We start from the raw sequence: 24518 nt of genomic DNA on the forward strand, positions 1-24518 counted from the left end.
TGGACCTGCCCCCACAACTCTCCCCACCTCCAAGTACACGCCCCCCCCGCCCCGCGCCAGCATCACTGCACACGCGAGGAGCCGGAGACTGCATGGATGGGGCAAACCCCAAAGGCCTTTTTAAAAACTACTGAGAGCTTGGTCGGGAGGGTGGGGGGGGCAGGGGAGAGGGCTAGCAGCCCCCGGCCACGAAGTCGAAGTCCCGGAAGGCGGCCTGCTCTGCGGCCGTGAGGGGCCGCGCGTCGCGGGGCGGGCTCAGCGTGGGGGTCTCCCCCGTGAACTCCTCGTCGAAGTTGCTGACATCCGTGCGGCCTGACAGCGTGGGCACGAAGGGAGGTGGCAAGCGTCGGGCCAGCAGACTGTCCCAGACCAGTGTCTAGGTGGGGGAGAAGGGGGAGAGAGGGAGGGGGTCAGCAGGGGGAGTGGGGGGACGCAGGAGGTGCCCCGGCCGGCCCTGCATCTGTGGGGATTAGCATAAGGAGTCACAGAGGGAGGGGTCCAGTGGGGGCTGGGGGCCCAGTAAGGATCACAGTTTATGTATGGGGAGCCCTGGGGTGGGGGAGAGGGAGCCCCGGGTTCATACCCAGGAACCAGGCCAGCCTGGAGGAGATGTGGGTGTAGGAGGGTAAGTGGGCATGAAGGGAGGGGAGGAGATGGAGGGGACAGTGTTGGAGGGAAAGTGGCTGTCTGGGTAGGGAAGAAATGACTAGGCCCTGGGGGTGGGGGGGATGACCAGGTCTCTGGTGGGGAGTTGGCCAGGCACATGGGGTGACCTCACCCTATAGAAGGGCTGCTTTTTCACATCCTCAGCATCTCTCTCACTGGAGCCCAGCCTCCGCTCGGGATTCCTCCGCAGCAGCTGGAGGGAGGACAGTTGTCAGTCTTCCCCCTCCTGGCCCCAGAGCCCCTGCCCAGGCCCAAGGTGGGGGTGCTCCTCACCCTGCGCATGATGCCAATGGCTTCAGCTGATAGGAAGCGTGGGTAGCGAACCTCATCATTGACTATGCTGTCAAATACCTCTTCCTCGTCGTCCCCTGGAAATGGGGACTGGGGACAGAGAGAGCCAGGGTGAATTAGGCCCCTCCTCTGGCCACTCCTCTCCCAGCCCCACCGAAGCCCTCGGCTCCAGCACACTTTCCCCTGGGTGCTGGCTGATGTGAGAAGGGAAGTACCCCATTTTACAGATGCGAACATTGAGGCAAGGGGGGCAAAGCCAGCTGCCTCCACCCCACAGCACACAGAAGCCCCGTCTGATCCCACAGCTAGCACAAGCAGTTTCCAGCATCATCCCAGGGTCAGGCAGGGTGGGCGTAGCCTGGGGCCTTACCTCACCAACCAGCATCTCATAGAGCAGCACGCCCAGCCCCCACCAGTCAACAGCCCGCGTATAAGATGTGTCTGTTAGCACCTCGGGTGCCAGGAACTCCGGGGTCCCACAGAATGTGCTGGTCCGGTCCCCAAAGCCCATCCCTGGGGGCAGGAGGGCCATGTGAGGTTATGGAGGGAGGGGTGCTCCCAGAGGTAGGCCAGCCCAGCGTGGGGTGGCCCGCCCAGCCAGCCAGCCCCATCCCAGGGTCAGGGTGGGGGGTAACCCAGGGAGGGCTGGGGACTCCATTCCCTCCCCGCTCTGTCTAAACCCCAGAGGCCAGCCCTTCAGATCCCAACCCCGCCCCTCACCCTCCTTGCAGAGGCCAAAGTCTGCGATCTTGACATAGCCCTCGGTGTCCAGGAGCAAATTGTCCAACTTCAGGTCCCTGTGATGGGTTGGGAGGGGGATGTAAAGAGGGATGAGTGGGGGTCTGGGCCCTGCCTGAAGCCTGAGGGCCCCCGGTGGGCGGAGCGTGCGTACAGGAGCAGAGGCACGCACAGGGCACACACCTGTAGACAATCTTGTGTTCGTGGAGAAACTGCAACCCCAGCACCACACAGGCTGAATAAAAGCTGCAGAGAGAAGCTGGTGTGACGGAGCCAGGCCTCTCAGCCAGGAAGGAAGGCCATAGAAGCCTGGCTCCCACATCCTCAAAAGCCCCCCAGACATCCCCCAAAAAAACTCCAGGAGGGTGGGGGGAGGCAGGGGCCGAAGGGTGGAGGGGAAGGGGGTGCTGCCACTGCCTGTTGGGGGTTGAGGCACGGGTGGGGAGCTCACACAGCGCGAGGTTCAGAGAACACATCACTGTGGATGTGCAGCATCAGATCCCCGCCGGCCGAGTACTCCATCACGAAGCACACGTGCTCTGGTGTCTGGAAACAGCCAAACAGGTTCACCAGGAAGGGGTGTCCTGCTCTGGTCACTGCTGCCAAGATCCGCTTCTCACACATCAGGCTGGGTAGGGTAGGGGGCAGGGGTCAGAGACCACAGCAGTCCCCTACCCCATCTCCCACACTCCAGGGTCCTCGATCATCAGCTGTTTGCTGAGGACCTCACATAGCTGTGCAACCTTGGGCAAGCTGCCTAGTATCTCTGAACCTCAGCAGCTTTGTCTGCTAAACACGCACCCGGAAGCAATCTGTCATCCTAGTAACAGCCCCCTGATATCCCTTTAGGGAACAGCCAGGGTGGGCTAATGGGAACACCCCATTCCCCTGGCCAGGAATTGGTTTGGGAATGGGCAAGCCAAGGAAGTGGGGCTCAATCTCAGGATTTCTGCTGGAATTATTAAGGAAGAAGGGCTAAAACTACTGGATGAGTCTTACACGGCTGGGGCAGGAGGCTATCTCTGTCCCCTTGAGAAGACTGCAAGCAAAGCCTACAAAGAGGAAAGCCGACTGAGAGATGTCATCTGAGCACCTGGATACAGACATGCCTGAAGGTAGTCCACTCCTGGACTTTTCTGATCCAGAGCAATAAATTCCTCTTTTGCTTAAACCTATCTGAGTTGGGTTCCTGATCAACAAAAGGAGGTCAGAAAGCTTAGGGACAATCTCAGCGCCTCTACTGGGCCTTCTTGCAGGGGCCCAGGTAGTGCAGAATGCTCTAGATGCATCCTCTCACTTAATCCACCTGACCACCCTGCAAGAAAGGCATTATAACTCCCCTTTTATAGACACGGAGGCTGTGGATCAGGAAGGCAAAGTGACTTCCCCAGACTCTCCAAGCACATTTGTGGCAGAGGTGGGGTTTGAACCCAGGGCCCTGACTCAAAGCAGAGGTCGGCCATGGTGCCATTAAGGGTACAGGCTTCAGAGCCTGAGTCCCTAGGCTTGAATCCCCAACCTGCTGCTTACTGGCTTTGTGACTTTGGGCAACTCGCTCAACCTCTCTGTGTCATCAGCAGAATGGGAACCATAATGGTATTTACTTATCAGTCTGTCGGGGATGAATGAGTTCCTGAACATAAGGTGCATAGTGGGTGCTTTCTAAGAGTTAGTATCTTAAGTACTAGCTTAATTAGTGCCAGTGACTGTTATGAATCACTGTCACAGCAGCTCCAGAGAGGGCACTGCTCTGTCTCCCATCTCCCTGAAGAAAAGACTGAGGTTCTCAGAGGGCCTGGGCTGGGTCCCCACCTCTCCACCTCATCTCGGGCCACAATGTCGCCTTTCTTCAAAGCCTTGATGGCGAACAGCTCTCCGCTGGGCCGGAATTCAGAGAGCAGCACCTGGAACCACAAAGGGCAGCGATGGCCTTAATGGCCAGCCCGGGAACTCCCTGTTCCCCTAACTCCTTGCCCCCTGCCTCACCTTTCCAAAGTGACCCCGGCCCAGCACCGCCAGGAATTTGAAATCCTCGAGGGTCAGGGGCGACTTCTTCAGAGGGCTGTGGAGAGAGGACACTGGTGGGGACAAGGACAGCAGGCAGGGGTGGTGGGTGGTGAGCAGGGGAGGGGTGTCACCTGCTCAGGGCGGGGCCTGGGGTCTCCTGGGTCTCCGAAGGCGGCTCCGGGGTGGTGGTAGTTTCCTGGATTGGGGAACTCTGTGGCAGAGAGGGGGAAGTCAGAGGCACCCATAACCACAATAGCCACCGAGGCTCCCGTCACCTCTCTGACCTCACTTCTCCTTCCACTTGCCCTCTTGCTCACTGCCCTCCAGGCACGCTATCCCTCGCCCCATGCCCTGAACACACCAAGCACGTTTCCAGCCCAGGGCCTTTGCATAGGCTATTCCCTCTACCTGGAATCACCCACCCCAACATCTGCACGTCTCCTCCCTTACCTCCTTCAGGCCATTCTTGCAGATGTTGCCTTCACAGGTGGTCAGCTGACCATCATATTAAGTAACTAACGGACACCCCACTCCCTGCCATACTCACACATACTCCCTGTCCCCTTTCACTGCTTTTTTTTCATGCTATAAATATATTTTACCATTTACCTATATATTTCCTTTATGGGTATTTGCCCTAAAAGCTACTTAATTCTTTATACCACATGGGCATGTAACTTTGAAAAGAGTCAAAATTCATATTGTAAATGGAAGAGGGTGGGGGGGGGCTGGGTGGCTCAGTCAGTTAAGTATCCAACTCTTGGTTTTGGCTCAGGTTGTGATCTCAGGGATGTGAGATCGCCCTGTATCCAGCTCCGCGCCCAGCAGGGAGTCTCCTCTCTCTCCCTCCCCCTTCCTCTGCCCCCCCCCCAATAAATAAATAAAATCTTAAAAAAAATAACATGGTGAATGGGAACATATTACGACTGGTTCATCATCATCTACTACAGACACAGTTCTAGAAATGCAATCAGTACAAGTAGGTGGCTGGTGGGAAAGACGGGCCTCTCGTGCCCCAGCCACCCTCCCCAGAACCAGGCACCATCAATGATTTCCTGAGTACCTTTCTAGACATATTCTATACCCACACAAGTAAAAGTGATGGGAGAGGCTCCATTTCACTTGTTTCCGCTATTGACAATATTCTAATCTTGCCTCCCCTACTGGACAACCTGTCATGGAAACCACTCTGTCCCAGCACTGGGAGACCAGCTTCATTTGTCACAGCCCACCTCGTCATTTACTTAGCACTGGCTCTCCTATGGATAGACGCTGCCGTTTCCACTTTTCCCCACACAAAGCCACTGCAGTGAACTTTCCGGATGCGCACATATGTGAGTGTCCAGGATTGGAACTCCTGGGTCAAGACGATGTCCACTTTTAGGGCAACCAGCTATGCCCTCCTAAGGAGATGCAACAATCTACATGCCTGTCTCCCTGTGCCCTGCCTGGCATTTGATGGTATTAAACTTTTGGATTTTGTTTTGCCAAACTCACCTGATGACCTATCTCATTATATTATTGTAAATAAAATACGGATGCATATACTATCACTTTTTTTAAAGATTTTTATTTATTTATTCATGAGAGACACAGAGAGAGGCAGAGATACAGACACAGGGAGAAGCAGGCTCCCCTCAGGGAGCCCAATGTGGGACTCGATCCCCAGACTTGGGATCACGCCTTGAGCTGAAGGCAGATGCCCAGCTGCTGAGCCACCCAGGCTTCCCCCTTGCTTTTTTCTTTTTTCTTTTTTTTTTTCAAATGAGATATAAAATGCATAAAATGTGAGCTGGGCCAAGGGGCCTACTCTTACAAACATGTCCATCTGGGTATGCGTTGCACGCAGCGGGGGTGGATAAACGAGGTTTGGTACAGTCTGTGAGCCGAGAACAGCTTTTACATTTTTAAGGGGTTGGGGGGAAAAATCAAAAGGAGAGTAATATTTTGTGATCTGAGAAAGTGATAGGACATTCCAAGTTCAGTGGAGATCCCTGGGTGGCTCAGTGGTTTGGCACCTGCCTTCAGCCCAGGGCATGATCCTGGAATCCCGGGATCCAATCCCACATCACGCTCCCTGCATGGAGCCTGCTTCTCCCTCTGCCTCTCCCTCTCTCTCTGCATCTCTCATGAATAAATAAATAAAATCTTTAAAAAATAAATAAATAAAGTTCAGTGTCCATCCATAAAGCTTTAACCAGAACACAGCCATGCCCACTGGTGTATGTATGTATCCCCTACGGCTGCTTTCTACAATGGCAGCGTTGAGTCACTGTGACCAAGACAGTCTGGCCCACAAAGCCGAAAATATCGGCTCCATGCCCCTTTATGGAAAAGGCGTGCTGATCTCTGACCTACATTAAGAGGCACAACATAAGGACACCTAGGTGGCTCAGTGGTTGAGCGTCTGTCTGCCTTTGGCCCAGGGCATGATCCTGGTGTCCTGGGATTGAGTCCTGCACTGGGCTCCCCACAGGGAGCCTGCTTCTCCCTCTGCCTATCTCTCTGTCTCTTTGTGTGGGTCTCTCATGAATAAATAAAATCTTTAAAAATAAATAAATAAATAAGAGGCACAACATGGCCATGACCCAAACAGGCTCCCTCGTATCTCCCTCCTATCAATGACACCCCCCACCCCACCCCGAGAAAACCACCATCCTGACTTCTATCCTCGAAGTGAGTTTTACACATGCTTGTTTTACAGGCCAGTGCACAGAGCACAGCAAGGTGAAGCAGCTTGCCGTGGGTCACACGGCATGAACATGGACCCAGGTGGCCTGGCTCCTGAGATCATGTTTTTATTCAGGATAGAGAATGCGACCACCTGCTTCCTTTTTTTTTTTTTTTTTTTTTTTTTTCCGACCACCTGCTTCCAACAGAGATGTGGGACCCAGGGAAATTCCTGGTGGTGTCTGGGTCTTGAGTGGAGAGAGAAGCTTGGAAGATCCAGGTGTGGGGGCAAAGGAGTGGAACACTCACCAGGCTTGATGGGCTGGAAGGAGGACCCAGAGGACTCTTCTGGGGTAAGCTATCCAAGGCAGTCCCAAGGTTCAGCTTCTCCACAGATATATCACTGCAGACCAAGAGATGAGGGTGTGTGTGGGACCAAGCACCCCGGCATGCAACCAGGGACAGCCTAGACTTCAGAGAGCACCCTCCTTACCCTGTGGAGCGGACCTCGGGGCCTGGAGAAGCCCCAGGGCTGAAGGTGCTTGTGGCCGTGGCATTGGGGATGAGCCTTCGAAGCAGCCGCACCCAGGTGGCAACATCAATGTTCATCTGCCTAGCGCGCTGAAATGCTTTCCCTGGGGGAGGTGGAGGGGGGTACAGGGGATGGGGGTCACCCTTCATGATACTCCTGGGACCCCTGGCTTCTTCCCTACCTTGACCACTACCTCACCTTGCTGCTTGGAGAAAATTTTCTTCTGCCTTCGGAGCCGGGGTATCCTCTCAATGACAGGGTTGCGGAAGGTAACCTGGAGAGAAGGGCCAGTGGGTAAGAACTCACTCCCAGCTCTAGGTGGTGGGGAAGCCCTGAGAGCGTAGATAGGCACACCCTTATGTTTTGCAGGTTCCAATTACTGTGGCTCCACATCCAAACAGAGTATGAAGATGTTGTAACTTATTAAGGGGTTAGAAAACCAATCCAGTGCCTGGTAGGGCCACCTCCCGAAGTGCCATCTTAGAAAGTCAAGAAGCAGGCAACCAAGACCTCCTCTAGGGGTGGGGTAGGGGGTCCTGACCCAATAAGAGGTACATGCAACTCCAGCAAGGTCCTACATCATTTAGGGTCATGATTCCCCAAGTGGGTCCCCAGACCAGCAGCATCACCTAGGGCCTTGCCAGAAGTGCAGATTCCCAGGCCCCTGCCTGGACACACGGAGTCAGAAACACAAGTGTGGGGTCCAGCAGCCTGTGTTTCAACAAGCCCTCCAGCTGGTGTGGGGAAGCCACTAGTCTAGCTGCATTCTCCCAACTCCAAAGCATCTTCTAGAAGGTGCTAAAGTCACAGAACTGTGTGACTTTATGTGTGTCTGATACGGTCGCCCCTAGCCACGTAAGGCTATTTAAATTCAGTAAAATTTTAAGTAACATGAAAACTTTAGTTCCCTGGTCACACTAGCCATGCTTTAAGTGGCTGGCGGCTGCTATGTTGGACGGTGGACGTATACAACATTCCCATCTACAACAGAATGCAACTATTGTAGGCTCATCGACAACAGAACTCTAGAAAGTTCTATTGACTGGCACTCTGGGGGAGGCAGAAAAATAGAACAGAATGCTACAAGTCAACGTTGAGGGCCAGCAGGCTTGCCTCAGAACTTGCCCCCCTCCCCTACCACCCCCACCATTCCTGCTTGGTACTGGCCGGTCTTCCTAATGGAAGAGCAATGTCACTGCCCTGCCCGGCCCTTCTGCTCTTTTTCTTCAGTGGGGCTCAATTATGAGATCACATCAGAACTCCCACATGGAGACGTGAATATGTAACAGGGCACACGTATGTGTTAGGGGCACACTTAAAGAATTTTTGAGGAAAATTTTGACAGAATGAGGGGGCCAATGGCTTTCCTCCTCTGTGCCTCTGTTTCCTCCCCGGTCAGAGGTGACTAATGACGATCCCGATCCCTCCTGATTCCGGTTGGGTGGAAGTGGGTCGTTGTAAGGATTAACAAGTTAATGCCGGCAAAGCAAGTAGGACAGGGCTTGGCTTACACCACAAGGGTGACATTCAGCTAGGAATGTTATTTAGAACATGGGCTCTCAACCAGGGGACAGGGCAATGTCTAGAGACCGTTTTGATTGTCACAACTTGGAGGGAGGGTAGTGCTGGCTCCCTCTGGGTGCAAACCGGGGATGCTGCTCAGCACCCTACAGGGCAACCAAGAATGATCCAGCCCACTATGGCACACTTGTCTCTAGTGCCAAATGCAGGACACCTCAATTTAGACTCTAACCCTAACACCACTGTAGAAGGAATTTCTCTCTACTCGACTGTGGCTCTGACAGCAATCTCCTTGATGGGCCACCAGGTTTTTCTTCTCTTTTTTGGCTTGGTGAAATTTTGCAATTTCTTTTCTTTTCTTTTCTTTTCTTTTTTCTTTTCTTTTCTTTTCTTTTCTTATTTCTTCCCTTAAAACAAAACCAATCCCAGCTTAACTTGTGTCACTGAAGTAACTAATTATATGTATTTCTCTATCAAGGTTCAGAGACCAATCCAACACATATATCTTCCCTTTCTAGAAAACCGCGAGTAGGCAGATGCAAGAAGTATTTTCATAGGGTCAGGGGTCGGGCTGTACCTCGGCCACCAGGCAGCCCTGGGGTTCCATGTCCAGCTGCACCTCGTGCCTCTCATTGTCCAAGAAATCCTCCAACTTCAGGAATTTGAGGGCACAAAGGCCCCGTTGGTCCCGCCAGAACACGGCCAACTCCAGTTCCCGAGCCTGGAGGGAGAGGAACGGGTTCCATCATTTGGCACTCCCCAAGGTCTGGAACCCCTCCTCCTGGATCCAGGCCCTGCCATCCCCCAACTTAGCTCACCCTTTCCAGCTCCAGGGTGAAGTTCTGGTCCCAGGCGCTGGGGCCACACGGCTTCCAGGATGTCTGCCCCACCACCGTGTTATCCAGCTTGAGCACAGTGCTAACCTCGCCTGGAATGATGGGTGGAGGAGGATGTTGGGAAATGTTTGGAGTTGGGGGGAGGCATCTTGGCCCATATCTTAGTAAAGAAATCCTCCCTTCCACCCATCACATTCTGCTACGCTACCCTCACAAAGCTTTCACATCAAGGAGTTTAATCAACTTCCAGTTGATTTCTGTGTATGATGTGAGGTAGAGATCCAAATTCACTTTCGCTTTATATGCAACTTCTAGCAATATACTCCTAAAAACTTACCCTGGAAAAATGCATGCAGGTATAATGGGGAGATGCATATATACATATATATCCATATATGCGTATATAAGGGACCCAAACTAGAAATACCTATAAATAGAATATATAAGCTATAGCATAGCCTTATTCAACAATTACTATATTTTACTTTAAAAGGCCCCCACAATTGATATGGCTCAGTCTAATAGTCTAATGGGCTATTAAACAGGAGTTAAAAAAATAAAAATAAATAAACAGGAGTTAAAATAAATGAATGGACTATAGCTTCATGCAACGACATGGATAAACTTCCCAAACTATGTTAAATGGAAGAAGCCATTACCATGGAATACATTCTGTATGATTCCACGTATGTAAAGTTCAAACACCAGGCAAAATTAAACTCTGTTGTTTTGAGATGTGTACATAGATGCTAAAACTACGAAGAAAAGCAGGGAAATGATAACCATGCGTCAGGGGAGTAGCTACCTCTGGACAGGGAAAGGGACTAGAAAGGGGAGGAGGGGCAAGGGGGTTTCTAGAGAGTTCTATTTCTTGACCTGGGTGGTGGTAACATGGTTGTTTGTTCCATTGTTACTCCTCTTTTATACATGCTTTTTCCTATACATCAGATTTTTTAAAAAGTGGTAAAATTCATATAACATAAAATTTATCACTGTAATCATTTTCAAGTTTACAGTTCACACTGTTGTACAACTACACCACCATCCATGTCCAGAACTTTGTTCATCTGCCTCAACTGAAACTCTGTCCCCACTAAACAAAAGTTCTCTTCTCCCTCCGACCCAGCTACTGGCAACCATCCTTCTTCCATTTCTATGAATTAGACTACTCTAGGTACCTTATAGAAGTGGAATAATACAGTCCTTGTCTTTTTGTGACCGGCTTATTTCCTTTAGGGTGATGTCCTCAGCTTCATCTGTGGGGTAGCCTGTGTCAGAACGCCCTTCCTTTTTAAGGTTGAATACTAACTACTCCACCGCACACACATACCACATTTGGTTTAGCCATTAGTCTGTCAACGGACACTTGTGTTGCTGCTACATTTTGGCCATTGTGAATAATGCTGCTATGGACATGAGTGTCCAACTATCAACTTGAGTCCCTTCTTTAAACTCTTTTGGGTATACACTCAGAAGTGGGACTGCTGATCACATAGTAATTCCATGTTTAGTTTTTTCACAGTGGCTGAAGCACTTTATGTTCCCAACAGCACTGCAGAGGGTTCTAATTTCTCTACTATCTCCCTAACACTTTTTTTTTTCTTAACAGAATCCATCCTAATGACTGTAATGTATCAGTTTTTTAAAGTGTTACAAGTGTGTGACACCCTAAGATCCCCACCGCATCTCACTCCTCCAGGCCTTAGTGCCCACTCACTGGTGTTCTCAGCTTCCACTTTGAGGCTGCTCCGGCCACTGAGGCTTCCACTGCGGCTGTAAAGGCCCCGGGCTGGGCGGCTCAGGAAGGTGGTACGGCTGTCAGGGGTCCCAGGCACCCCTGACGCGGGTGAGGAGCTCCAGGGGATGGTCTCTGGAAGGTCCTTGCAGCCTACCACACGTACCTCCAGAGTTCCTGAGGGAGGGGCAGGCTCAGGGGGACCCACATCTGGGCCAGGCCAAAAGGTGGGGACTGCAGGTGAAGTGGACATGTCCAGATGTGGCCAGCATACAATCAGGGTGGAACAGGGGATCTGATACTGGGATGGCTGTGCCCAAGTGAGAAATATGTGACAAGGGGGAGGGGGGAGACTGGGGTGGGCCACACTGGGAAGGGACTCTGAATGCTTGGGATTTAGTGACAGAAGATAGGTTTAGGGCACAGGCTGATGATCAAGGCAATGGAGAGCCGGGTTGGACTAGGGGTTCTGGGGTAGGATTCAGGCAGCTGACCTGAGGTCCGAGATGTGGGCAGGGGTCTAGGGCAAGGCTGGTCTCTAAGGGAGAAGTAGTAGCTGAGGGGTCTAAGGAGGGAGGAGCTGGCTGACTTTAGGGTGGGAGCAGACAATGGTTCCAGACTGAGGGTTCTGAGAGTGAGGAGTGGTGGGACTGCGCTGGGGGGCTCTGGATGTAGGAAATACCGGGGCCAGGTAGGGAAGGATAGTGATGGGGACATGGTGGGCATGGGGGCCAGAGTCCAGAATCAGCGGGCAAGCCGGGCCTAGAAGTCCAGAGTGCATGGGGGTGTCTGGCCTAGGGAAATGGGGACCAGGGCTACAGGGTTAGGGTGAATGGAGAACGGAGGGAACAGTGAGATGGGAGTCCAGGAGTAGGGAGAATGGAGATTTAGGTTAGGGGTCTCAGGACTTGGGGAGAGGCCATCCAAAGTACAGAGCTGAGGAGGCGGGACCCACCTGTGAGTGGCGCGGGCTTGCACAGGGTGCTATAGGGCGTTGGGGGGAAGGGCCCGGCCAGGCGGGCACTGAAGGCTGCAGATGAAGCCGCAGCAAGCTCCTCCCGCAGCAGCCGCCCCTTCGGGTGGTCCGCGGGCAGCTCCCCGAGCCGCCGCTCCAGCGCCTCCCGCAGCAGCCCCAGCTTCTGGTTGGACTCGGTTAGTTTCTCCTGGGCCTGCGACGGGAGGGACAGAGTGTGGCTGGGGGGGCCTAGCTAAGTCTTACCTGGCCCAACCCCTCAAACCATCCGGGTCCTATTCCTCGGCTCTCGGAGCGTTAGACCCCGCCCCCGGTGAGGCCCCGCCCCCGGTGAGGCCCCGCCCCCGGCCGAGGTGCCGCCCACTGAAGCCCCGCCCCCGGCTGAAGCCTCCACATCCCTCAAGGCCCTCCAGGTCAATTCCCGCCCCCTTTCTGGCCCCGCCCCCTTGCTGGGCCCGCCCCTCGCCGAGGCCCCGCCCCTCACCTCGCTGACGGCCTTGCGGTCGGGAGCCTTGGCTGCGCTGAGCAGGCGAAGCACGTTCTTGGCACCCTCGGCAACGGCGTGCTCCACTCGGAAGTGGTGCCTCAGCTCCTCGATGCGCAGCTCCACGGCCCCCAGGTCTGGACTCCCTGTGGGCGCGGGGTGCCAGGTGGTAAGGCCAGCTTAGGACCCGGGTTCAGCCACCCCAGCCCCACGCACACTCATGCATGGAGACAGGCACTGGCCACCAAGACGTATCACGTTTTTCCCAAGCAAGCGGTCACAGTCGGTCAGTCACACTTCCACCCAGATGCAATCACTCTTTTGTCCAAACACTGTCACCCGCAGGGACTATCCCAGGAACAGAGTTAGGCTGTCATACAGGGACAGTCATCTACACAGGTACACTATCCACACAGGCTTAAAGGACATGTTGGCAGGGTCCCATTTTATCCCCAGGTCCTGTCACAGGGACATTATGGCCATTTGGACAGCCAGAAGGAGACAGACACACAGGCATAGGGACACATGGACACAATTGTAATTGCCCTTCGATTCAGCAATCTCAGCTCAGGAACCTTATCCCAGAGAAACACCTCTGCCCTTAATGTACGTACTTGGTTATTCACTGCAGCCTTCTTTCTAAGAGCAAAAGATTGGAAACAACCCCGTTTCTTGCAGGAGTCATCTGGGTAAACGAAAGCGACCGTCCACATAGTGAAATATAATGCCGTTGGGAGAACAAGAGCACTGTCACACAGACATCACCACACTGTCATGCACAGGGTAACCGTGGCATTCTCACTTTGTCACCAGAGTAGGTACACTGTCACCCACAGGCAGAGGAACACACGTTCTCACAAAGATACAGTCACACTGCCACACAGGGACATTGTTACTGGACAGAGAGACATGACCACAAGACACAAACATCCTATGGGACACATTTATACTGTGGCAAAACTCTGGGGCTCTACCTCCAGCCCAAGAAACATCATCACACTGGCACATGGATAAGGCACAGGGATAGGGCAAAGAAATGCCATCACACAGTCACATAGACAGGGCGGCATCATCGGTCACAGGCCCAAAGATCCCCTATTACAGGGACACAGACCAAGTGTCACACCCAATAGGAAGTCACAGGGACACAGCCATGGCCCAATACAGGATGGCTACAGTTACTCGATGGCACAGAGATAGGCATAAGGACACACTGTCACTGGAGGCAAAAGGCCATGACCACACTACCCACGGCTGGAGGGTCCGAGGACAGTCTCACCATCCTGTATAGTGACCCAGACTCGGACCCTAGTGCTCTGTCAGAGAGAGTCACGCTACCACTCACAGGTGTGTGACACTCACCTAGACATCAACAACATGGACACAGTGTCACAGGAACCTTGATATTTGCAGGCACATCACCTTACAAACACAGTCACACTCTCACCCCCAGGCCTATTGTCAACATGTGTCCAGATAGTCACCAAGACTCTTACACTTACAGGGACAAAATCACACCACTAGTCAAGATTACAACATCACCCAGAGGCACAGGGACATGATCATACCATCGTACATGGCCACCAAGAAGCCCATGTAGGTATTCCCAGTACAGATGAACAATCACACTGACGCCTCCCATACCCCAAAGACAAACCCACCGTCATCTGAGTTATATACCCCACTGCTACGGGGTGAATGTTTTTATTCCCCAAAAGTCATATATTGAAACTCAACCCCTAATGTGATGGTATCAGGTGTTAGGAGGTGGGGCCTTTGGGAAGTGACCAAGTCCTGAGGATGGGGCCCTCCTGAATGGGATCAGGGCCCTAATAAGAGAGGCCCTTGGAAAGCTACCCCCACCCCCACCACAGGAAGACACACACGGCAAGAAGGCGGTAGTCTTTGAACCCAGAAGAGGGCTCTCGCCAGACACTGGATCAACACCTTCATCCTGGAACTCCAGCCTCCAGAACTGTGAGCAATAAATTTCTGTTGTTTAAAAGGCACCCAGGGGGATCCCTGGGTGGCTCAGTGGTTTAGCGCCTGCCTTCGGCCCAGGGTGTGATCCTGGAGTCCCAGGATGGAGTCCCGCATCGGGCTCCCTGCATGGAGCCTGCTTCTCCCTCTGCCTGTGTCTCTGCCTCTTTCTGCCTCTGTATCTTTCATGAATAAATAAATAAAATCTTAAAAAAAAAAAAAAAGGCACCCAGTCTATGGCATTCTGTTACAGCAGCCTGAACACACTAATACCCCTAACAACTCGCACAGTGCTTTCTCATGGTAACACACTTACTGGGACATACACACTGCCCCTGGTCCTCACAATGTCACATTAATACTGATACACATTAGTAGCACAGCCACCATGACCCTTGCACACAACATATATCAAGGTATTGTCATGAAATTCAGGTGGACAATTAGCTTAAGACACTCCCAGGTATTCATTCACACATGGACACATACATGGAAACAGATACACACTGTGGACACCCACAGTTCTACACGACTGGGGCCAACATGACAAGGTGGCAGGGGTCTACAATTTCTTTTCATAAAGAGCTGGAGAGTTGGGGCACCTGGCTGGCTCAGTGGTTGAGCATCTGCCTTTGGCTCAGGGCATGATCCCGGGGTCCTAGGATCGAGTCCTCCATTGGGCTTCCTGCTCAGCTGGGAGCCTGCTTCTCCCATCCCCCTCTTTGTACTCTCTCTCTCAAATGAATAAATAAAATCTTTAAAAAAAAAAAAAAGAGCTAGAGGGTAAATATTTTCAGCTCTGTGGAACACACAGGCTCTGTCTCCCCTGTTCAGCTCCACTGTCACAGTGCAAAAACAGCCTTAGGAGACAGTAAATAAAGGGCATGGCTGCGTGTCAGTAAAACTTTATTCACACAAAGAAAAAGGCAGCAGCAGTTTTGGTCTTCAGGCTGTAGTCCGCCAGGACCTGACCTAGCACAAACCGTCCATGGGACAAAATGGGAAATAGGCCAGGAAATGGTTAGGAACGGGTCTGGGTCATCCTGTGAGTCACAACAGCCACCTCTCTGCCTCAGAAAGGGTCCCCATCTGGGCTGAGGAGCTGAGCTCCACAGGCCAGAATGAAGGCTCGTCTGTCTCAGGGTGAGGGGCTCACCTTGGGCCTCGTCGGGGGCGGCCTGGCTCTCCAGCTGGCCAGCCTGCAGAGCACGGCGGAGCTGCATGCGGATGATGTCGATCTTGGTCTTACTGTCCTGAAGCATCTGCTGAGCTGTCAGCAGCAGCTTCCGGTCCTGGAGGCAGAGGTGGGCTGTAAGGGGCAGGCTAGGCAACTGGGCTCTGGCTGCTGGCCTTCTGTCCACACAGGCCATGGCGACCGTGACACAGCAGGAATATCCGTGCATTCTTTTGTGCAGATGTAGCTCATGGCACTTGAATCCCTGCCACCTGCCACCTGGGTAACTCCAGGCAAGCCACTCCACTTCTCTGGGCCTGTTCCCTCATCCACAGGAATGGGAGTACTAAGGCATCAGCTGCCACCAGGCTGAGGATTGAAGGAGCTAATCTGGGTGCGGGCTCTGATCCGTGCCTGGCAGCCAGAGGCACTGTATTTGTCAGCTGTCAGAATGGCATACACGTGGGCGAGGGTTCCTTGAGGCGGCTGTAGCCCTGACTGCAGCCGCATAGTCAAGTTCAAGGGTGAGTGGGGGGTGCTGTGTGAGACAGTCTGCAGTAAGTGGAGTCCAGGAACACCAGGCCTGGGGCACAGGGGTATCTGTGTGACAACTCCAGGCTCAGGGTGTGAATTTAATGGTCTGCGTGTCTGTATGTCAGGTGTTCTGCTGGCCTGTGCCATGTGTCCTGGGTGTCACATAATGGCATGTGTCTCTGTGTCTAGAGGTGGTCATAGTGGTGACCCTCCATGGATCTCTAAGTGCTGTTACTGCTGTCTCTCTGGATGTTATGACAGCATACATGTGTGCCTGTGTTGATAGGAGTCTCTATGCCTCTAGATGTTATGACTATGGGTGTGTCTCTAGATGTTAGGATGATAGCATGTGTGTAAGTGTTGACCTTGCTATGTGTATATGTGTCAGCGCGATGCCACCAGCAGAGGCCAAATGCTGCCCCAGCTGTGGACGCCCCTCAAGTCTCTGGGATAATTGAGTATGGGGTTGGGGGGACGGGCTCTGCTTTGTGTCTAACATCACACACAGCCATCCTGTTTCTCACATGCCCCCACAGGCTGCCCACATCCTGGCCTGGCCTCTAAGTCACCCATCGGTCCCTCCATCCCCAACCCAGAGGGTCCCAGCTTCCCATGGGGCAGAGAGATATAGGTGGCACCCTGGTTCCCACCCCCAGCCTGTGATCTGCCTGCCGGTGTGCATGCACACAGGGGGATGCGCACACAGGCTGCACCTACCTTGGTGCTGCCATTGCTGTATGTCTGGATCATGTTTTCTGCCCCCTGCTTCACCTTCAGCTCGATGGCCAGCTGCTTCTCCAGGCCAGCCACGCGGCTTAGGTTGGTGGCCGAGCAGGCCTGGCCACTTGCACCAGGGGACAGGGGGGCATCTATGGAGAAGGGGGTGGGTGAGACAGAGTCACCATGGCCCTCGCTTTCCTACCTAAGAGGCTCTGCCCAGCTGAGAGGATTCACCCTCTGCCCAGCCTGGGTTCTGCCCCCCAAGGCCCGGTAAAGGAGGAAATGAGGGCCAGGGCCCAAAAGGTCCCCCCACTCCAGCCCTCCCCTCATCCCTGGGACAAGAGCAGCATCAGCGAGTGTAGGCTTAGCATCCAGGTGTATGGAAGTCGTCGGTGTTGGTGTGACTGTGTACTGAAGCCCCCAACTACTTCTATGGCTGTGTGGGAGTCTGTGGGTTTGGGTGTGGTTATGTCTGTGCCCACAGGGTGTTGCCATGACTATGTATCTCCTTAGGTGCTCGTGTAACTATGTGAAATGCCAGGTGCTATTCAGAATGAGTGTGTGAGGCCTGGGTGCTGGGGTGACCCCTAGGCACATGTTTCCAACTTTTGGCACAAGAGTGCATTCAGATCCCCACGGGCTGGTTAACAACCGTGTCTATACCGGCTCTGTCAGGGTGTTGGTACAGTCAGGCACACGTGTCCCTGGATGCTGGCATGTTTCTGTGTGAGTGCCAGAGAGCAGTGTGACTGAGGGGAGGGGGGACATTATGTGCGGATGTGATCATATGAGATGGTGGGTGTTGAATGAATTGTCTCCGAGAATTGACATGACAGGCCAGTCTCCAGCTGCTAACCTGTCTAGGTGGCATATGGGTGTTTGAGAGTCTGTAAGCCTTGTCTGACTGTGTGGAAGTCTCTAGTTGTTGATGGGATAATGTGCATCTGTAAAGGTCGGACAGCTGTGTGGGTGTGAATGTCTGGGGGTTGGTGTGATCATGTGTGAGAGACTCTAGATGTTGTCCCTGTGTTGATGTGACCATGTGTGCGTCTGTCTGGGTGCTGGGTGGTAGTATGGAAGTCTCTGGGGATTCGCATGCCAGCATCTCCATCCTTGGGTGTCATCAAGGTGCAGGTATATACTGTGTGACAGGGTCTCTGGCTACTGGCATGATGTGGAAGGATCCTTGGTCACAAGATGAAAAGTTCTGTGATGTCTTGCATGACACCGCGAATTTACTGAACCCTTTTGAACCGTACACATATGATTGAAATGATCAATTTCATGTTATGTGTTTTTTGACCCCAAGTAAGAATTTTTTAAATAAATAAGAATTAAGGAAATTTTTAAAAGCATTCTCAGGGGATGCCTGGGTGGCTCTGTAATTGAGTGTTTGCCTTTGGCTCAGGGCATGATCCCAGGGTCCTGGAATCGAGTCCCGCATCAGGCTCCGTGCAGGGAGCCTGCTTCTCACTCTGCCTATGTCTCTGCCTCTCTCTCTGTGTCTCTCATGAATAAATAAAATTAAAAAAAAAAAAAAAGCATCCTTGGGTGTTGTCCGGATGTTGTTACAACTGTGTGTCTTCAGATACTCGTGTGACGCCATGTAGGGCTGTTGGTGTTTGGCTGCTGGTGGTGTGATGGTGTTAACCTTTCTCTGGGTGTTGGTTGGTTTTTGGTGTTTTTTTCTGATTGTGTGTGGAGGCCAGTGGGGACAGCTGGGCTAGGCTCAACCCTGGCGGTTGAACCCCCGAAGTCCCGCAGCCTGTGGAGAAGCCCCCCACTCACCTCGGGCAGCAGCTGCAGGGTCGGGCAGCACCACATGGGCGTGCAGCTCCTGCAACTGCTGGTGCAGCAGGTCTAGGCGGCGGGAGGAGCCACGCAGCAGCAGCTCCACGGGGCCGAGGCTGCGGCCCAGGTCGGTGGTGGCCCGGCGCAGGTTCTCGGCGCCCTCCTTCAGCTTCAGTTCCTTGCGGATCTCGCGCCGCAGCCGCTCCCGCTCCAGCTCCAGCTGCTGCTGCACCCCCGGAGCCGCCAGGTCCGCACCTGCCAGGCCCAGCTGCTCCAGCAGGGACCAGCTGCGCGGCTCGCTCTGCGGGAGACGGAGCGTGGTCAGTGGGGCCCGGACACCGCAGGGCCCAATGCGCTCAGCCAGCTTGGCCTGGCCTCCTCCCAGCTGGGGGCTTCCAAAACATGCTCCAACCCTCCAAGCCAGGAGGTGAGACGTGGTGCTGTCCCTGCTTCCTGACTGCCCTAAACTGTGAGGTCCCAAGGGCATGGGCTTCCTCCTCCTCTGGCCCCTGAGGCGAGGGGACCCCATAAGTACTGTCCTGTCTCCCTTCATCTATTTCTTATGCAGTAGGATTCTGGAGGACAGGCCCCACTATCTCACCAGTGTGCCCCCCCCCAAATGAAGAGGTCCCTAAATTCAGGCCCTATCTCCCATTGCCCCCCCCAACAAGGTCCTGAGGGCAGACCCCTTGTCACTTCTGCTGTCCCCCTAGGGTAGGAGGTCCCAAGGGTAGGCCCCAACTCCCCTCTACTGTCCCTAAAACTAGGCCCCAAGGGCAGGCTCCATTGTCCCTCTGCTGCTCCTCAAACAAGGAAGTATCAGGACAGGCCTCTGCTGCCAACCCCTCCCCAAAACAATGGGGTCAAGATCCTTTGAGCAGGCCCCCTTCCTCTCTGCTATGCCCTCACGCTGGGAGGTGCCAAGGGCAGGTCTCGTCTTCCCTCTGCTATAACCCCAAACTACGTTCTGAGGACAGGCCCCACCTCTCTCCTGTTGTACCCTCAAACTAGGAGGTCCTGGCAAGCTCTGTCTCCCCTGCTCTCATCCTCTACAACCGGGCCCTAAAGAGCAGAGCCCTGTCTCCTTCCTTCTCTACTTCCCCAACCTGGGAGTCTCAAAAAAAACCCACGTATTTTCATCTTCAAAACAGAAAACTCCTAAACCCATCTCTCCTTGGTCCAAAATCAAGAGGTACCGAGGGCAGGACCTCCGGTCTGTGTCACCGGGGTCCTCTCTGGCCCCCCACCCCGACCCCAGCCCCGACCTCCAGCTCCTGGTCCAAAGGGGGATTGGCCTCCGCCATCCTGGGTCCCGGCTGAGGGCCCCGCCCTCTTCCTGAACCTCAGCCCTCCCAGGGCCTCTTGACCGCCACTTCCTCTTTCCTGCTAGCTCCCAGCATCCCCTGCGTGAGGCCAGCTCTGGGGCTCTGGGGCACCTAGAGGACCTTCCCTCCCTGTGACCTCTCCGGGACTAAGCCTGACTTCTCAGGAGGCAACCAGGGACAGCCCTCCCTCGACATCCTAGGAGGTTGCTAAGGTGTGCACACACCTCACATGCTCGCTAGTGTAGACATGGAGACCAGCCTCCTTTGAGTATATGCAGGCTCCAGGGGCTACCCTAGGTGTATACACCCTCTCGTGTACCTATAGGTGTGTGCCCACCCTTTGCTATCCCATGCACACAGATACACACAAGCCCGCCAGTGAGGCTTCTATGGCCAGCCCCCTTCCTGCTGACGTAGGCCGTCCCTACTTCCGGCTTCCTCTCAGTCTGGTCACCCACTGCTGTAACCACAGGTAGGGCCCAGCCAGGCCAGGGCCACCTCTCTGAGCCCTACATCATGAGGAGACAGTGCTGGAGGGCTGGGTTAAGAGTACCCACAAACCAGCGGCCCACTAAAAGCCAAGTATGACTATTAATAATAAGAAGAGTAGTTTTTAGGAGTTCTGCTAAGGTCACCTAATGCGAGTTCACGAGGTGGGTGCTGTCATCACCCCATTTTCAAGACAAGGATACCAAGACCTGGAGTGGTGATGTCATAACTTGTTCTGAGGCCCCACAGCCAGCAGGAGGAAGGGCTGGGATTTATTTTTTTTTTAAAGATTTTATTTATTTATTCATGAGCAACACAGAGAGAGAGACCGAGAGAGAGGCAGAGACACAGGCAGAGGGAGAAGCAGGCTCCCTGCAGGGAGCCCGACGTGGGACTCGATTCCGGGTCTCCAGGATCACACCCCGGGGTGCAGGCAGTGCCAAACCCCTGCACCACTGGAGCTGCCCAAGGGCTGGGATTTAAAACAGGAGTGCCCAGAATCTGCTCACCCTGTCCAAATGTCAGGCCTGGCACTGAATGACAATCCCCACTGGGAGGACCCATTGCACAGATGAGGAAAGTCCTTGTTGGCTCCCAGCCAAACCAGAGGGCAGCTGTCCCCAGCAAGGGTTCAGCTGAGAGTGTCACTCTCACCATCCAACCAACCCATCACATGAATCCTGAGCCGCTGCCACTATTCTTCCCTACTCTCCAGGCGAGGAAACAGGCTGAGAGAGGTGACAGTAGCAGTTCAGGGTGGGGGAGGTTATCCCCACACACACCTCCAGGGCCACTGAACAACATCCAGAAACGTTTTTGGTTGTCACAACTAGGGGTAGGGAGGATGTGATCCTGGCATCTTTTGGGTTGAGACCTAGGAACCTGATCAACATCCTAAGGTGCACCGGACAGCCCCGCCTCAAAGAATGATTTGGCCCCAAACATCAATAGCACTGATGTCAAGAAACCCTGCAATAAAGGACACAGATTCACACCCTGGGCTGCTGACCATGACCACCAGTAAGGATTTCTCAGCAGCTCCACCTGCAGAGCACAGGCCCATCTACATCTCTCCCTTTGGACTATGAACACCCTTGTACACCCATTTTTTTGGTGGCAGGACCATGGCTCAGAGAGGCAAAGGCACTGGGTCCAGGACACACAGTGAGAAAGTGACAGAGCTGGAATTTAAACCCAAGTTCACCTAATACTACCAGCTGGTGACCAGTGCCCGCCCACCACCCAGCCCCATCCCATCCCTAGCAGGCAGAGCAGGGTACAGCCAGGGTCCAGGCCAGCTCAAATAGGGACAGTCCAGGCAGACAGGAAGAGAAGTTGAGGCCTGAGAACACGCAGAGCAGGGAGGGAAGGAGAGAGGCCCAGCCTCCTGGGTTCTCTTCCCTTGGGTGACTCACTCCTACCCAGAGGGCAGAGGTGATCCCTGGGGCAACAAGGCAAACCCACGAATCAGGAGCCTGGCCCAGCCTTGGAGAATCCCTGCTCCTCTACCTCCCACCCCCCACACGAGACCCAGGTCCAGAGGGTCCACCTCCCAGAATCCCCCCCTTCCCAGAGCAGCCAGGGCCCTAGACCCTCATGTCCGGAGATTTCAATGCTTTGGGCGTTTCCGGAATCTGGACAGGACATCCGTTTGCCGGACACAAAACAGACAGGCAAACGTCGGGACAGACAGAGGGACAGGGTGGCAGGCCCAAGCAGGCACAAGGGATGACCAGGAGGGGGGAACAGAGTGGGGAAGACATGGGAGGGGGGACAACAGCACAGGTCCAGCCTCATTCCAGGAATCACGGCCTCCACCCGGGTCATGTTTCGCACATGCCAAGTGCATGCATGCGCCAGGGGATTCCTACAGAGCCCTCCCAGGGCTGGGGGTAGAGTCAGAAACCCCGGCCCACCCCAGCCCCAAGGTCTGACCTTATGTGATCGGCAACACCAGATACGCCCAGCTCCACGGCAAGGCTGACAGGCCATCAGCAGGACTGGGGTGGGGGACAGGGAGTCATGGGGGAGACACAGAGGGGATGGGGGCAGGTGCAGAAGGAGACGAAAACCCAGTTACACAGCAACCACAGGACAACAGAGGGATTTTGAGGCACTATTGAGGGCACCAGAGGCACAGGATGTGCCTCAGATTCTGAACCGAAGGTCAGAAGTCATTCTGGCCCGGCTTGTCACAGATGTGGAAGGTGAGTCCAAGGCTGTGATATTCACAAGGTGGTACACGGAGAACCTGGCTGGTGGCAGGCTGGTGGCAGGTTGGTGCCAGGCTGTGTGTGTCTGCGTGACCCAGCCCTGCCACCCATGCCCAGGTAGTGTTCCAGGTCCAAGAGAATCCCCAGCCTGGGATAAGGTTCCACCTGGTAGCCCTGAGGGTGGCCACTGTGGGTCCCCCATTCCTCAACCTAATGAGGTGACTCTAGGACACTTCCGCCAACAGGTGCCAATCTGGGTGGCGTCCGGATCATCATAAAGCTCAGTCTGGAGGCGGGGGTGGGGGTGGGGGGGGGTCGCCAGAGCTTTGTTGTGCGGGGGAGGGGCACGGACCGAACGGCCTCCTCCCCTCCGGGCCACTGAGCCAGGCACCTGCCCCAGGTGGAGCGGCACCTGCCGGGAACCGAACGCTGGGGGTGGGGGAGAGGGAGTGCCGGGTTGAGCGGCGGGGGCGACGGGCACCGGGACGCACAGCCAGCCACAGACACTGGAGTGGAGCCCTCGCCGCGCCCCCTCTAATCCTCGGGGAGGGGCGGAGCTTGGGAGTGCAGCGGGGCCTTCCGGACCTCCCCGCTCCCCCTCGATGCATACCTCCACCTGCCGAAAGGGGACCGCGCCGGCTCCGCCGTGTTGGCCCGGGGAGGGGGCGCCGGGCACGCGGGAGGCCCCCGCCCGGGCCGACCGGGGCCGCGGGGGACGCGGCAACGCGCGGGCGGGGGTCCCCGGCGCTGGCCGGCCGCCGGGCGGCTGCGGACGCAGGTGCGCCTACCTGCACGGCGTCGCTGGCCATGTCCTCGCGCCGCCCGCCAGGGGTCCCCGCGCGGAGGGAGGGGCGGCGAGAGGAGCGCGCGTGCGCCCCGCGCGGGGCGGGGAAGGGGCGGGCGCGGCGCGAGCCCCCGCCAGCGCGCGGCCCGCTCCGGCCTGCTCGGCTCCGGCCCCGCCTGGCCAGGCCGCCGCGTCCGCGCGCCGCGCCCTCCGGCCCCAGCGGCCGCCGGGCCGGGTCACGTGACCGCCGAGGTCGGCGCCCGGGGAGGGGGCGGGGCGGGCCGGCGGGGGCGCGGCTCCCGGCGGCTCCCGGCGGCTCCCGGCGGCTCCGGCGGCCCCGGGGCTGCGGGTCCCGCCTGCGGGGCTCTCCGGGTCGGCGGCCGCGATCGCCTCGCTCGGCCCCGGGGTCCCCCAGCTGAGCGCGCGGGAACCCGAAGGAAAGACGCAGCCACGTTAAAGCGGGGCGTGGCAGAGGCCTTCGGGCCTCCCGGGACCCCTCTAAAAACAAAAGCGATTCATCTCCCCCCGCCCCGCCCCCTCCTCTGCAAACTCGAGTCTCCTGGGAAGGATCCCCCATTGCCTGCAGACGGGCTCTGGGCAGATCTGGGTTCAAATCCCAGCATCCCGTGCCCGGAGGGAGCCCCCACATCGTGAGCGCCTCAGCTGTGAGACTGGATTTACCAACCCACCCCTCTGGTGTCGATAAAATTAAGTGAGATCGTGCATGCCCCGTGTTGAGAAACTAGTAAGGACCCAATAAGTGTTAGCTGCCGTGGCTTTTAATGGGATTGCCCTTGCTATGAAAATGGCTTGAATCCCGGCTCTGTCACTGGCTCTCGCTGAGGGCCCTAAGGATCCTGTGGCCCGCTGAGACTCAGTTTTCCCTGTGGTACGAAGCAGACCTTTTCTTCAGAGCTGTGGCATACAGGTGGGGGTCCATAAATGCAGGCTCGTGCCCAAGTGGAGGAGGAGAGTGGAGGCCTCCATGGAGCTTCTCCAGGGTCCCCGGAGTCTCCAGAGCGTGCAGCTTGGCTCTTGGCTGACCTCGGACTCCC

At 55.2% G+C, this 24518-nt stretch overlaps 1 protein-coding gene across 2 annotated transcripts; it reads right to left on the minus strand.

Annotated features, from left to right (window-relative positions):
* Positions 1–80: 80 nt before the first annotated feature.
* Positions 81–23628, minus strand: PKN1 (protein kinase N1). Of its 2 annotated transcripts, none has more exons than XM_055344246.1 (22): positions 23468–23628; positions 18650–18953; positions 16859–17010; positions 15590–15725; positions 12454–12599; positions 11952–12165; positions 10979–11173; positions 9244–9353; positions 9003–9146; positions 7103–7178; positions 6866–7007; positions 6682–6775; positions 3834–3913; positions 3682–3757; positions 3508–3599; positions 2147–2323; positions 1879–1941; positions 1678–1754; positions 1328–1470; positions 940–1047; positions 779–859; positions 81–376 (listed from the first exon to the last, which is right to left on the minus strand). In XM_055344246.1, exons 1-22 carry the CDS (start codon positions 23486–23488, stop codon positions 173–175), a joined length of 2835 nt encoding a protein of 944 aa, XP_055200221.1. In that variant the 5' UTR covers positions 23489–23628; the 3' UTR covers positions 81–172. The 2 variants fall into 2 exon arrangements, with proteins under 2 accessions (XP_055200221.1, XP_055200220.1); XM_055344245.1 differs by lacking the exon at positions 23468–23628 and adding an exon at positions 19918–19971.
* Positions 23629–24518: the final 890 nt, after the last annotated feature.

The sequence above is a fragment of the Nyctereutes procyonoides genome, unplaced genomic scaffold (assembly GCF_905146905.1).
Source record: "Nyctereutes procyonoides isolate TBG_1078 unplaced genomic scaffold, NYPRO_anot_genome, whole genome shotgun sequence".
Classification (NCBI taxonomy): domain Eukaryota; kingdom Metazoa; phylum Chordata; class Mammalia; order Carnivora; family Canidae; genus Nyctereutes; species Nyctereutes procyonoides.